At 47.3% G+C, this 14,001-nt stretch overlaps 7 protein-coding genes across 7 annotated transcripts; 5 read left to right on the forward strand and 2 right to left on the reverse strand.

Annotated features, from left to right (window-relative positions):
- Positions 1–468: 468 nt before the first annotated feature.
- On the forward strand, positions 469–2,453 carry fbx15 (F-box domain protein; the record flags this gene model as incomplete). Its single annotated transcript, XM_057244703.1, has 2 exons — positions 469–633; positions 696–2,453. The coding sequence occupies 2 exons, from the start codon at positions 469–471 to the stop codon at positions 2,451–2,453; spliced, it is 1,923 nt and encodes a 640-aa protein (XP_057096241.1).
- Positions 2,454–3,853: 1,400 nt separating this feature from the next.
- N7529_009177 (GNAT family N-acetyltransferase) lies at positions 3,854–4,399 on the reverse strand (the record flags this gene model as incomplete). The annotated part of the gene is made up of 1 exon (XM_057244704.1): positions 3,854–4,399. One exon carries the CDS (start codon positions 4,397–4,399, stop codon positions 3,854–3,856), a length of 546 nt encoding a protein of 181 aa, XP_057096242.1.
- Positions 4,400–5,901: 1,502 nt separating this feature from the next.
- Positions 5,902–6,465, forward strand: N7529_009178 (putative methyltransferase; the record flags this gene model as incomplete). Its single annotated transcript, XM_057244705.1, has 1 exon — positions 5,902–6,465. One exon carries the CDS (start codon positions 5,902–5,904, stop codon positions 6,463–6,465), a length of 564 nt encoding a protein of 187 aa, XP_057096243.1.
- Positions 6,466–8,696: 2,231 nt separating this feature from the next.
- Positions 8,697–9,297, forward strand: N7529_009179 (uncharacterized protein; the record flags this gene model as incomplete). The annotated part of the gene is made up of 2 exons (XM_057244706.1): positions 8,697–8,809; positions 8,862–9,297. 2 exons carry the CDS (start codon positions 8,697–8,699, stop codon positions 9,295–9,297), a joined length of 549 nt encoding a protein of 182 aa, XP_057096244.1.
- A 1,067-nt stretch (positions 9,298–10,364) lies between these two features.
- N7529_009180 (uncharacterized protein) lies at positions 10,365–10,785 on the forward strand (the record flags this gene model as incomplete). Its single annotated transcript, XM_057244707.1, has 2 exons — positions 10,365–10,679; positions 10,735–10,785. 2 exons carry the CDS (start codon positions 10,365–10,367, stop codon positions 10,783–10,785), a joined length of 366 nt encoding a protein of 121 aa, XP_057096245.1.
- A 164-nt stretch (positions 10,786–10,949) lies between these two features.
- On the reverse strand, positions 10,950–11,849 carry N7529_009181 (oxygenase MpaB family protein; the record flags this gene model as incomplete). Its single annotated transcript, XM_057244708.1, has 1 exon — positions 10,950–11,849. The coding sequence occupies one exon, from the start codon at positions 11,847–11,849 to the stop codon at positions 10,950–10,952; it is 900 nt and encodes a 299-aa protein (XP_057096246.1).
- A 567-nt stretch (positions 11,850–12,416) lies between these two features.
- Positions 12,417–13,924, forward strand: N7529_009182 (DUF3712 domain-containing protein; the record flags this gene model as incomplete). The annotated part of the gene is made up of 3 exons (XM_057244709.1): positions 12,417–12,673; positions 12,744–13,168; positions 13,236–13,924. 3 exons carry the CDS (start codon positions 12,417–12,419, stop codon positions 13,922–13,924), a joined length of 1,371 nt encoding a protein of 456 aa, XP_057096247.1.
- Between the last annotated feature and the right edge of the window lie 77 nt (positions 13,925–14,001).

Here is a 14,001-nt window from a genome sequence, read left to right on the forward strand (position 1 = left end):
GTTTCGTAGGTCTTGGGGCGTAGTCCCGCTTTCAGCCCCCAACAGAACAAGACAAGAGCCTCATTTTGCCTCATCTTGCCTCATTACATTGCCTCACATACGTTATGCCAGTGGAAAATCTAGCCGGCCTATTCAGGGAATGTTATTTGATAACTCTATATTTACTCTCTAGTGGAACCTCAATTAGGAATTGAATTATCGAATATTATACGCAGTAAGCAAACCTAATCAAGGGATCGTCATGCTAATTGGATTAAATTGATGACTCCTCTTAGCATACCGAGGCGGCTCTACAACCCACTCCTGCTTTGAGCCTCATCAATCTCACTCATAAAATCTACACTTCCTACCTTTGAAGCCATCATGATCTACTTAGCCCTTGACCTCCTTTCTACTCCGTTCCGTCTCTTTATTTTCTTTGTCAAGGGCTAACATCCTCCTAACCCTCTCTCCATCTAATTAATTACAATGACCACCGAGACAACCCCACAGACGTTGCTTAATCTGCCATTCGATATCTTCTACCAAATCGCGACCTCGCTAGACGACCGCGACCTCATTAATCTCAGTCGAACATGTGGCGCCCTCAGGTCGATCGCCAAGAATGAACAGATAGCCCATAAGACGGTTAAGGTACGTCCAGTCCCGTCTCCCCGTTCCTCACCGCTCCCTAGCAACATGCCTAATCCTGGTAGAATTGTCAGCTCTACAGCAAAGAAGGCGCGGCGGCCATGAAGGCCAAGTCCGATTATTACCAGGCGATCTCCCTGCGCTTTGACATCCACGAGGCTATCGCTACCGCTAACCCCTATTCGGTCGCCTGCCTCGGCTTTGCCGCAGACTTTCTCTATAACCAGGGCTACCTGGTCTATCGCTTTCAAAATCAAATTCGTCTGCTGGACGTGCATGGCGTGAAGCCCGATAATAAAGAGCGCGTCGTCGACTTGATTCAACTCCTTCCAAAACTACTGAATGGCGATGCTACAGAGGAAACGGTCCACAAGGTCTCGTTGCTGAGTTACAGTGATGATATACTGATTTTCCGGGTCGCGGGTATAACTCCGATACATGACGCCTTGTTTGCTCTCGATGTGAGGGCTCAAAACTGCAAACGCCTGCTGCTAAAGGTGTTTGTCCCTGCATCTGCGCCTATCTTCGTCCGTCATACCCGTTCCTATCTGTGGTATGGGACATTCACAGATGATATGTGGTTGATTACCGGTATGGACTTGGTCACGTCGGCGCGCATTGAATTCCCACTGGACACAGAGGTTGATGGTGACCATCAGCAAATATTGTGTCTTGGGGAGACATTGTGTTTTGAGATGCACGATGAGCATCTTTATGCAGTCTCGATTAAAGTGCCCACAGGCGATATCGTAGTTCACTCTTCCTTTTATCATTGGTTCTGTCATGCGCCCCGGGAGTCGGGCCGCAAATGGAACGGTCGCTTCTGGCGTCGACAGCAAGAAGGTCCCACCAATGAAATGTGGGCTAATCTTTCAATCCGGAAAGATGAAATGACCGGCCGACCTGTTATCCTGGAATGCCGTCGTGAGTGGTTCAACGGGAACAGTGAGAATCACCGCACATACTACACACAGCGACTCCCCACACCAGAAGAAGCACTGGCTCCGTTTTCAGAAGGCAAGGTGGAAACGCCGTCTTGGGTGACCATGGATAACAACCTAAACGACAGACAGACCTACCACGATCGACCCACAAAGCGATTGTACTGCCAGTATCACCCCGAATATGAGTCCGGCACCACAAAGCGCCAGGAATTCATACCAATGCGCACCAAACACAGCAGCTATCACCTCGGCGCATCCACCTTCATTGACCTAGTCAACAACCAACTCAGCGATGGTCTCCGCACCCGAGACAGACTGTGTCTCCGCACAGTCTCCCGGAAACGCAAATCCCCCATGGACGAGGAAGGAATCGAAGGCACTCGAAATAGACTCTTCCGGCCCAACCAAATAGACGAAAGCGGGAATCCTATAGAAGGTTCCGAAGAACGCTTCGAGTCTCGCGGCGTGTGTATGTGGCCCCCCCATGACGCCCCGCCTGCATTACAGCAATTACTATGTCCAAGCACGCGCATCGGCGATGTGAAGAGCCGTGCCGACGAACGCTCAATTATCTACTCAGTCGATGCGCCCGATCTCCCGCCATATCATCAAGCTCTTATCCTCATCAACTTCGACCCTAGTTCCCGGCTTCCCCTCGTTCAACTGCCTAAACCGGGGCAAGATGGTTCGGCTGCTACCTGGGTCCCGAAGGATTCCTTCAAGGCCTGTCAGCAGCTACCTGTGGATACGTCACCTGGCCTGGGGGAAGAAACACCTCACTATATGGCAATTAAGCGTGGCTATAAGCTGGGGGACCGTGCGATAAAATTAACATCAAGACCTGGAATGAAAAGAAGGGACAATGGTTGTATGCTTTGAGATTTCTGCGTCTGGTTCTGGCTAAAAGGGTATCCATTCTCTGCTGGTTCTTTGGGAATGTCCTAATCATGTACATATAACCAAAATTATTGTCCTCAAGTCCATTTTGTTCATTTTGTATTGGATGGCCTGTCTCTTTTTGTTCCTTTGGTTGGATCCAGGCCTTGTCACCCGTTAAGTCCCCACTGAGATTGGTTTTTACTACATTTCTCAAATCTCCCGAGGCTATAAATTGCACGTTAATCGCGGGGGCAATATCTTCTTCATAATTAGAACCCTCATTTTTCTCTAGTTGCAGGGAATCCATCGCCGGTGCGTATTCCCACAGATACCTGACATCTCCAAAGGGGTTATGAAGATTATTCATAGCTGCGAAGGTAGCCCATGCAGGATTACGAGCTTCACGGTCCCATGCAGGACGCCAGTCCGCTCTGTTCAATGAAGACCTGCAGGACTGCTTATGTATTAACGAGTGTTGCTTCTGGCAGTCTTTTCCACAGTACTAGTCAATTTCAGAATTACAAATGGCGGTATCAAACGGAAAGAACAGGTAATGGACTAACTGCAACGAGTGTGCAGACGCTGCAGGCAGACCTAGCTTCATTTTGACAGAATTAAGTATCTGATGTCGAATTTGCACAGTGCAATAAATGTGGTGCAATTCCTTTCATTGTCGGAAAATGTACAGGTATGAAAATCGGAGGTCAGAAAGTAAATGTGATGTGGATGCTTAAATCCTGAAGACATCCAGTGCCTCGTTTCTAATTCTCCAGCGAGCTGTGCAACTAGGTGACGTGTTACAACACTGAGGTAGCAGTTCACAAGCGCTATACTGGTACACAAGTACCGGCCAAGAGAAAGGCTGATCCGTCGCATAGGCAAGAAAACAGACACCCATTGACGGGTGCGTTAGGTACATATGTATGTGTTTTAAGGGCGTGGCGTCAATAAGCCATCCTACACATTTATGTGCTGCGACCTAATTGGTATTTTTGTAGAAGTGACTTCGATCGCTCTAGCCCAATAGTTATTAAGTGAATCGATGATACACAGATTAAAGTACATGTCGCATAACTCGTGCATGCAGATGATTCTCCTATCAGCACCGGACACGATCTATGGCATGCTATTAGATCAAATTAGCAGTGAAGATAATGCACCATGAATAAAACGGTATGTGAATTACGATAATTAGAGTTTATGAAAGTGAGAGAACATTGAACTATCTATGTATCCATATAAAAAATAGAAAAGCCTTATACATTAAGTATTCCATTCTCGGAATCAATGAGCACTGTCAGGTACAAACGCTTTCCAGTTGAATTTAAAAGTGCCAATTGCTTCTTGTCACTTCATAATCAATCATCATTCATGCAGTTTGACGCCAGGACACGAGGCTTTCAAGTCTCCTGGTAGCCAGGGTTGCCTTTGCCTTTCCGCATTAGAACAGCCAATCCTTCACCCTCACTTTCATCAGTTGGCGGCTTGCTTTGAAGCAAATCCATACCCAAAAGATCCTTATAGAAAGGCACGGATCGTTTCCAATCTTCCGTAAACAACAATGACCGTCTAAGATATGGCATGGACTCAATAACTTCCTGCACGCATTTCATAAGCCATTTTCCTAGCCCACGGCCTTGGTGCGAAGGTAGCACATAAACATCCGTGAGGTAAATGAATGTCGTGAAGTCTGTGATACATCTCGCGAAACCCATGAACTCTGACTCTTTAGAGGCCTCGTCTGACTCATGATACATGCCAAAACAAAGAGACTGCTGTAAGGTTTCATGCAAGACTTGCTCTGGTATCGCCTTTGCCCAGTACCAATCGTCGCTTGCGAACCATGCGTTCAATGTCGGAACAGGGATCAAGGATGTATCGGTTGAGATTAAGTAAGACCCATTGGTCCAACTTTTGTGTTGCAGTCTCGAGACAGAAGATGCCATCTTTAATCTGTTGGTGATGTATTAATTTGAGATAATAAAAGTGAAAGGGAGAATGATTTCCAGTGTTGGGGCTTACTTTGAGCGGTCTTTTTGACAGGGGTGAATCCAATAACGTAGGTCGAAACAACGGGGAATTTTAACATAATATATAGCGCAACGACTATTAGCAATGAGTCAGTCGATATCGGTGTCCAGTGGATTATTGTCGTAACAGAAAAATCGAGTTCGATACAAGGTTTTCGATACGCGATTGGCTCCTTAGAATTGGTTCGCAAAACTCCGACTCGTTGCGCGAAAGTCCGAGACGCCTTCCGATAACATCACGATCATCTACGGAGTACACAATCCATAATTACATTAATGATCGAAATTAATACTGCATCTCTTTAATCATGAACTAGGTCTTGGTTGCGTGAATTTATTTCCCGAAATAAAATGTTTAATAGCTACCTACTAGGTCATACATTAAATTCTATATATTCAGCTAGTGGACCGTAGGCGAGCAGAAAAACTTTTTGCAGTTTTGATGACGGTTGGGTCATTCTTGTGGATCGTTGAAATATTTGGGTTATCGTACGCTAGGTAACGTGTCTGTGCCTTGTTGGCGCGACGGCTTGATGAGATCTTGTGCTTGGTGTCCCGAAGGCACGATGGTGTGACAGCACGACGGTACAAAGTGACGGAAAAGTGCGACAGTGAGGTCTGTATTTCCTTGAAAGAAAACCGGCGGGCAACGAGACTTTGAAGGCCTGCTCCCCTCGATTCTTCCAACGATACCAAGAGAGTATTCTGAGAGAATAAAACCAATGAGTAGGAGAGGTTATGGCCTGACGAAGAAGAAAAGAGAGAAACAAGCATGTATTCGGACAATTGCTGATGATAGAGAGAGAGGAAGAGAGATAGAGAGAGATCTTCGTGACTCACAAAGAAGGGGGCAGAGCTTCAGGGTGCCGACAAAAAGAGATACCCAAGAAAAAGAAACTCAACATTTTTGGGAGGAAGACAAAGACAGATCATAAGCCCGTAAGCAAACATAACGACGAGTTCGACTTGAGCGCTGAATTGGCAAAGTCAAACTCTCAGACGCCTCTCATGGGAGTCCATCGCTGAACGTCAAAGAAATCGAATCACAACAGCGATTTACACATTGACAGAGCACCACGAAAGAGTGACGGCTGTAATGACAGCCATCAGGACAACGTCCAATCCATAAGTAGGCCACCTAAGATATATTTCTGCGAAGGTAACGGAAGAGCTAGTGTCTGCATTCACCAGTGAGCCTGCTCCTGCTGCTTGGACCAGGAAGCAGAAGATATTGCCGACGACTAAGATTTAGGTGAGCCAGTTGATTCGGATAAAGGTCAATTTCTGAGGCCCTATTGCACGTATCAAACGACCGAGGAACATGTAGATTGAGGCTGTGAGCAGTATAGGTGCAAGGAGGATAAGTACGACACTTACAATTCAGACGACGAAATCAAGTGACTCTTTATCCAGAGGTCATGAATCTCATCTTGAAGAACATTCCAGGGGCAAATAAAGTGATCGTATTCGACCACAACATTCGGCGACAGGACTTGGATGCCTACAGACGGCCGCTTTACAGAGCGCATGTGGATCAGTCTGCAAAAGCCGCAGCTGAATGTGTTTTGCTGCATGTCTCTGACGAAGAACAAGACAAGTCAATTATTGATGGCGGTCATCGGTACCGCATAATCAATGTTTGGAGACCAATCAATGGGACCGTCGATTCCAATCCGCTGGCATTAGTGGATGTTTCCATCGGTTACGAGAATGATTTCGTGTCTGTCGAATTCCGCAGCCCAGATCGCACGGGGGATATCATGTTGATCCAGCCCAACCAAAAGCAGAAGTGGATGTATTTCTCCGTTGTGCAAGAGTTTGAGAGACCGTTTCCGCAATGCTTTGGTAGCAAGAGCCAGGAGAAGGACAACAGAGCTGAAGTTGCAACAAGACTGCCTCATACAGCATTTTGGGATCCAAGGACACTGAAGGGGGCGAAAAAGAGGGAAAGTATCGAGGTTCGAGCGCTTGTTTTTAGATGAATTCAAATCAAGGCGAGCCGGGCTTTCCTTGTGAAAGGTGTCGGTTTCAATAACTGCGGTGTGTAAGATGGCCATATAGGTAGATTCAATTATTTGGAGTATTGCTTGTAGAACCTGTGCTATCAATATGAAACTCTTGACCAATGTGAGCATCGAATACGTAGAACGATGTACTTTCAGATTTGATAGAACTCCCTCTCACAGTCGGCATGCCGGTTCCAGGCCCTTTCTTTGCCGTCTTTTCAATTTTATCGAATCTTCGGTTCCCTCTTTGATCATTCCGAGAACTATGCATTTAGAGTCAGAGCAGGCCTTTCGACAACTGAATGAACAACGAACAACTCAACAAAAATGCTATCAATGTTGCCTTCAATCTGCTCTTTAACGGATCGGATTGCGCAAGATTCCTTCAAGAGCCATGACCTTCATGCTACAACACGACACAAGTAGTCTCTCAAATTTCTGTCCCATCGTTGAAGAAGGGTGGCTCAACGGTAATTTTCGATCCATATCCCAAACCCACCAAATTGCACATTAGCCACTTTGAATCATTCGTTGCATACATGGTACTGGCTATCTCTTCGGTCTCCTTGTATCGAAAAGCTGGACCACGAGCGAGAGCAGTGTCACTTTCTCTGCTCTCGTCGGCATTTCGTCATTTTCGGCGAATTGTGTAGATGCAGAAATTAAACCGCTTGCAGGCCGTGTTGCTACTGGCACATTATGTAGACTTGAACCCTGAGCTCGTGGATATATATGGTCATGCAGTGCGACTGCGGGAAGAATCTTCTCGACTTGGTTCTCCATGCTAATATCGGCGGAGAGAAGAAAGAGATGCATCAGCGATTGTTTTTTGTGACATACAAGCTTTCTGCAATTTTAAAATTTCCTCTTTCGTTCCCAGAAGAGTTTATCTCATTGAAGGTTTGCCCACTCCCCACTTCATCTTTGCCCAGACCACAACTGAATCTTTCAATATAGCCTGATCTCCGTTCTAGGAAATATGTAGCTCAGACTCAACCGGATAACATGACTATGTATCGAGGTATTGAGACTGAAGTCCGTCGTATCCTCCATTTGAAAGAAGATACTCCGAGATTGAAGCAAAGACTTCTGGAGACATCGACCCCTGACATCACAACACGGATCTCGGTAATCGACTCCTCCCTCGAGCAGTGATACAATGCAACACAGCACCACACAACTCCAGAGGAAGTCCTATTATTCAGACGTGTTCTCTACAACTATCTCAAGGCTAAAATCTACCGCTTGGCATCACGACTCCCGATACGCACCGCTGCTGAACGCCAACTATGCTTTGACGCTTGTCAAAATGTTGTAGAGAAAACAAAAGGTATGCTGGGCTAGAGCTCGGCTACACTCATACACCCATGGCAAATACTCCATATTCTATTCGACGCTGTTGTCATTTTGCTTGATGCTTGTTAGCAATATCGCTCTCAGCTCTTAATGAGACCAGCAGCATCTCATATCTTATTTGTCGTGATGCCAAATTGTCTTAAAATGATAGATGAGATGGCAGATGGTGGGGTAGAGCGAAGCTCTGCATCAACTCTCTTTGGCCGATGCTAAAAGATGCGGCTCGGCCATACAATGAACCTGAATTCGAAATTTCCGAGTTTGTGTCTGCATCTGATATGGCTACGTCTGAAAATCTCAAAACTTTGATGTTTGCCGATAGGATACCCTATGATTTGTCGACAGACGGGCTCTGTCGGGATTTGGTTTCTCAGTTCTTTGATGATGCCATGTACAACTGGAATTTCGAAGATCTACAGTGGGGTGCGCATTGATGACCCCGAATAGATTGCCCTAGCCTTGGAAGAGGCGAATATCACGCATCCAGCCTCGGGCCGTGACAGTCAAGCATTTGATTGATCTATACCGGATCTAACTCAATCTCCGTCCCTCAATTCGAACCTGCTTACAGGGATTGTCGAAATTTTCCGAGGATCGAGAGACACTACTGGTGGCGACTTGCGATTCCCCCGCTGGCATCTGATCCCCGCGTATCCGAGGTTGATCGACGAGCTAAGACAAGATCTAGAACCTTGCAAACCAACAAGATCAAGGATGTCAACGCAGATAGGGCTTACATCTGTACATTGTACTATGCTTGATCGGTGCAGAGGGGTTAAGCATTTGATATACTCTTGACCCTGCCTATGCAAATACACTGATTCTTTATACTTCTGTCTGTAGTCGATATCATGAAACTCACTCCTCTTTTTTTCCTCTTCGCAGCAGCCTGCGCTGAACATCAGCATCAGCACCGAGATAGTACCGACAATGGCATCAATCTCGCCTCGATCTCAAGCGCACTGTACATCGCTCTTCCAATCCCACAATCATCTCTTATCTTCTAACATTTCCAGCGAACACCTGACTGCCAATCAAACAGCAAGCGCCAACTTCGGCAACATTTCCCCGCCTCCAAAGTCCCTCATCGGCGAAATCCTCTCCGTCGTCCCCGTCTCTGCAATCTGGGAACTCATCAATCCAGACCAGCGCAGCTCCCTTGCAAGCCAATTCAAAGCAGGCACCACTCCAGCCTGGTACAATGCCCTGCCTACAGATGTTAAGAGCTACATGTCCGTTGTCAAATCGCAGATCTCGGATGGCGCATTGACTGCAACGACGGGCTTGGCGTATCAAACTACTTCGCAGACTCAGACTCAGGCCCGGACTACTTCTGCGACCGGGGCCGAGTCGGCGGCGACCTCAACTTCGTCGAGTGCGGCTGCTCCCACGGGGTTGACTGTTTCGGTGGTGGGGGCGCTGGGGGTGCTTGGGCTTGCGTTAGCTTTGTAATGATTGTGTATTTTTGCTTTTGGCTAGGCTAGTTACATAGGCTAGCTGGTTTGATGCAGCGGTGTGTGCATCAGTGGAGAAGCGTATTTGCTTTTCCGATTACGATGGGTTCGACGAACGTGACGAGATATGTGAATGAATTGACCTAAATTGAGAATTTAATTCTACAATATACGTAAAGCGTCTGATCTCAAGATTTTTCCATAGGAAACCCACCCCTTGTCCCCCTCATTTTGAATGGTTTATTTGTCAAATCCATGGCTAAGTGAGTGGAGTATAGGTTACAATAAGCACATGCTGTTCCGTTCGGCCCCTAAGAGATTAATTAATATAAATGAATATGCAGGTTCATGACGGAGGTGGAAAGCCATCGAAATGCTATGGAGAACTCAGTGTGCCTCATTGAGATGTAAGCAAGCAAGCAAGCAAGCAAGCAAGCATCTCGCCTACATGGACTGTGCATCATTGCCGATCGCTACTCAAGCGGACCCTTTCTCCGACCCCAGACCTGAGAGCTAAGGTCGAACGTCGAATCATAATTGAGTTACAGACCAACAACCTTGGAAGAACGAAGATAACGACCAAACTAAACCCGACCGAGTCAAGAGTAAGACTGCTCTTTTCTCAAAAAAGGGGTTGATCAGCAAACCCCCCAACGATCTTCCTAAAAGGTGACATCCGGGGGTGAAACCTGAATGCGGGGGGAATTGATTACTTCTCGTATTCCCTTCGTGTTTGGTTATTGGATCATTTCTTCGCCTTTGAATTCCTAATTCTGTTATTCGCTATTTCACATGATTCTATATTGCTTCCTCGGTCGACTTTGTCCCAACTTTTGTGTCGCACATCATCCGAGATACATCTGTGTCAAATCAACTGCTCAACGGCCTCGGGCAATTTCCAGCTAATTTTTACGCTAACCAGGAGAGACTATGAGATTTCTTGGTCTAGATCTGAGATCAAAAAGTCAAGATCCCTTATAAGGATGTGTAAACTGTAGTCAATTTATTCATATTGTTATCTTACTGATTCTCTTTTTCCATTGACCATCATAATTATCCCTCACAATGCGTTTCTTCATTCCTCTCCTCTTGGTTCCTTTGGCCCTGGCTGCCCCCGAGGCTCGGCCTAACCCCGTCGCCGCACCGGCACCGGCCGCTACCGGTGGTTTACTGGAGGAATTGCCCGAGATTCTGAGCGGAGTACAGGGTCTCTTGACGACCGATAATATCAACAAGCTGGACACCATTCTCGATGGTGCGGCGAAGCTGCTCAAGTCCGATAATATCGATATCCTGCAAGATATCTTGAACAACGCCCACACTCTGCTGACCAAGAGCTTTGTCGATAACACAACTACCCTCATTGGGGATGCTACGCCGGTATGTATAACGGATTTCCAAATGACATTTCCGGTTCAATACTGACAACTGATAGCTGGTCGAGGATATTTCTAAGCTTCTGGGGGGTGTGCTAGGGTCACTGTGAGACAATGTAGATAGGAATGAATCATGACTTCTTTACGTTCATTGTATGCATTTATCATTAGAACACGAGATTGAACTAGAAACTTGTGCATGAAATGTCCAACAAATGTCCAATCAATCTCCCTAACCGAAATCAAAATCTCATAACGAGCGGGTATATACAAATCAAACCACATTCAACTTCTCCTTCAACCTGTCCTGATAAAACTTCAACGGATACGCCCTCCATTTATTAGGCATGGCCGGATAAAGAGCCACGCTGAATCCCATCCAAGTCCGGTAGATCGCCCGCGTCCTGACAGTAGACTTCAACCCATAATCATCCCTCAGCTTCGGCGGTAACATCTCAATAGTCGTCGCCCTCAAAAACGGTTTCATGGTCTGCACCCACCGCGGCATCTCCGTGCTCTCCCGCAAATCCTTCGCGAATTGCGCCGCATCGCTCGACACGGTCAGCTGCGACACCTGATCGTCCCAATACGACCAGAACGCCGCACGGGTCTCGGGCCACGTGCCGCTCGGCACACCCAGACAGTTCATTAGCAGTGTGAATTCACTGTACGCACGTTGGGCACTGGCATAGTCCACGCGCCCATAGACGCGCTGGTAGAAGTCTGTTGCTGTGGCGTAGATCGTAGCTGCCATCCAGAGCTGCTGTGCTGGGTGGTGCGCGAACCGGTTTGAGCGGCCGCCGCCCAGGAGTGGTGGTTCGCCGTTGTGGAGAAGGTCGATGAGCGTCTTGCGCTCTGTGCGCGTGCCGAAAACGAGACAGGAGATGTAGCTGATGTGGGCTTGGAGGGCGTCGATGAGCTCCGTGGCTAGTTCTTTGTGGCCGCCTGTGGTTCCTTCGCGGATGCCGGGGAGGGCGGCTTGCAGGAGGAGGGTTGCTCCTGAACCGGCGAAGAGAATCCCTTCTTGGAGCATCTTGGGGAGGATTTCTAGTTGTTCCAGGGCGTGGAGACGACCCGCGTCGCTGGTAGTCGCATTTTCATTCTCTCTTGAGGTTGGGAGGGCGTCAATCTTTTTTTCGTCCACTGGGGACACAGGGGATGGTGTTGAAGACATAGTAAACGCCTAATGTAGTAACCAATGTAAGATGTACGTGGACTATGTGGACGATGTAGACATTATAGATGTGAGGTCCCATTCATATTAAAAAAGACCCCAAGACTCAAAAACCTTCCCCCGCAAAATTCAGAGGCAAAAAACAAGTCTTCCTGTTGGTCGAATCCATTGCATCCATTGATAGGACGATCATCTCGGCCCATGTGAATAGTCTCCTTCTGGTGGATTAAGCCGCGGTTCGTAGTAGATCGCCATTTCCTGGGCGATGATCCCTCCCATTTTTGATCGTTCAATTCACGGAAAGGAATAGTACTCCGAAATGAATCCACTCAATTGAATCATGGGTCTGTTTTGTTTTTCTGATTCTTGTGAACAAGCCTGGAGTTGACCCGCTAACCCGCTATGGAGACAATGGAGAATCCGAAGTCTGGGGCTTCATAGAGGGTCCGAACCCTCTCATAACTAGACTAATCCACGCTAACATAGTTATAATAATCATTCCCCCTTAGGCTTCTTTGCTGCGTCTTTTCTGTGTCTCTTCTTTTGTTGATTGTGTCAATTTCAATCATGGCCGTTCCAGACGACAGGCCAGCATATCTGACCTCCAATAATGCCAAATACTCCCTCGGTATACATCGTGGCCCGTTAGTTTCCAAAAATGTCGACGAAGGCTCTCAACTCGCTCAGGTCGAGTCGGCCGGTGGTTTGTCATTGGAGACGAGGAAGTTGAAAGCCAGTGAAAAATTTCAACGCCATTGGAAGCGATTCTGGTGTCTGCATCTCTTGGTGACTATTATTTTCCTGGCTATTTTCCTGCCAGTCTTGTGAGTCGCGTGTCCCTGCGCATCATGAATTGCAAATCACCAATAGTGAATAAATGCTAATTTGAAATAGTTTCCTTGTCGCCATCCCTGCTATCTCGCAGATGGTCGTCAACAAGTCCAATCTAGTCCTGGTCAATGCCGCGGTGTTGAACCCGCGACCGAATGTGATTTCGTTGACCCTGGAGTCGGCACTGGATCTTAAGATCGCGCTGCCAGTGCGCATTGAGCCAATTACATTGGATTTGTTCGTTCGCGATGCCGGCGCAAGTAATGCCTGGGGCGAGACTACCATTGACGGCATGGTCATTAAGGGCAATTCCACCCTCGGCGTGAGCAATGTCGAAACACCGTTAACCAATCTCACCACCTGGGTGGAATATGTGCACAATGTCGTGAACGACAAAGAAACCCCGCTGTCTGTCAGGGGTGTGACGAATTCATACTTGGGAGTCCTTAAGTCCAAAGTCACAATGGACAAGGATATCACATCACCAGGTAAGCTCAACCAACCCAAAATATATGTGTATACCTGCGCACAATCAAACTAACCCAATCTCTCCAGTCCTGAACCAATTCAAAGGCTTCAGCATCTCCAACAGCGGACTCACCCCTAAGCTCGACGACGGTTCCAACCTAATTGGAAACGCAACCCTCCCCAACCCATCGGTCCTAACTCTGGACCTGGGCACCATCATCCTCGATGTCAAAAGCGGCGATCTGGTCATCGGCAACGCAACTCTCAAGGACGTGACCCTCTACCCAGGCTCAAACACCTTCCCCCTCACCGGTGTCCTGGACCTCAACACCATCCTCCACAATTTGGGCAAAGTGCTTGCTTCACAGGCATCAGCTCTCAAGAACGGCACTCTGGCTCTGGATACGGTGACGAGGAGCATTACCTGGAATGGGACGCTCGTTCCGTACTATACAGAAATCATGTCCGGTCTGACGCTGACGGCCAATGTGGCCATTGCTGATCTGCTCAAGAATACGATTCACAACTTCCTCAGTTCTAATAGCAGCCTTACCGATGCTCTCGGTGATGCGAGTGGACTACTGGGTAGTCTGAATCTGACGGATAGTGCTGGGGCGAGTAATACCGCGAGTGCGGCGTTGGCAGAGAGCTCCAAACTTGCTGCTATGAAGGCTAAGCTGAAGAGCAATGTTGCTGTCAGAGATATTTTCAAGGATCATCCCATTAAGAGGGATATGATTCTTGATTCTTTGGCCGGGATGTATATGAAGCTGTGATTTGTGATGAGATGATTTGATTCCCCGGGTTTGGCGTTGTTGGATTTTGTCTTTCTCTTCAAGATGAGATAGATGCT

Source organism: Penicillium soppii, assembly GCF_028829465.1.
Source record: "Penicillium soppii strain IBT 18220 chromosome Unknown utg000006l, whole genome shotgun sequence".
Taxonomy (NCBI): Eukaryota; Fungi; Ascomycota; class Eurotiomycetes; order Eurotiales; family Aspergillaceae; genus Penicillium; species Penicillium soppii.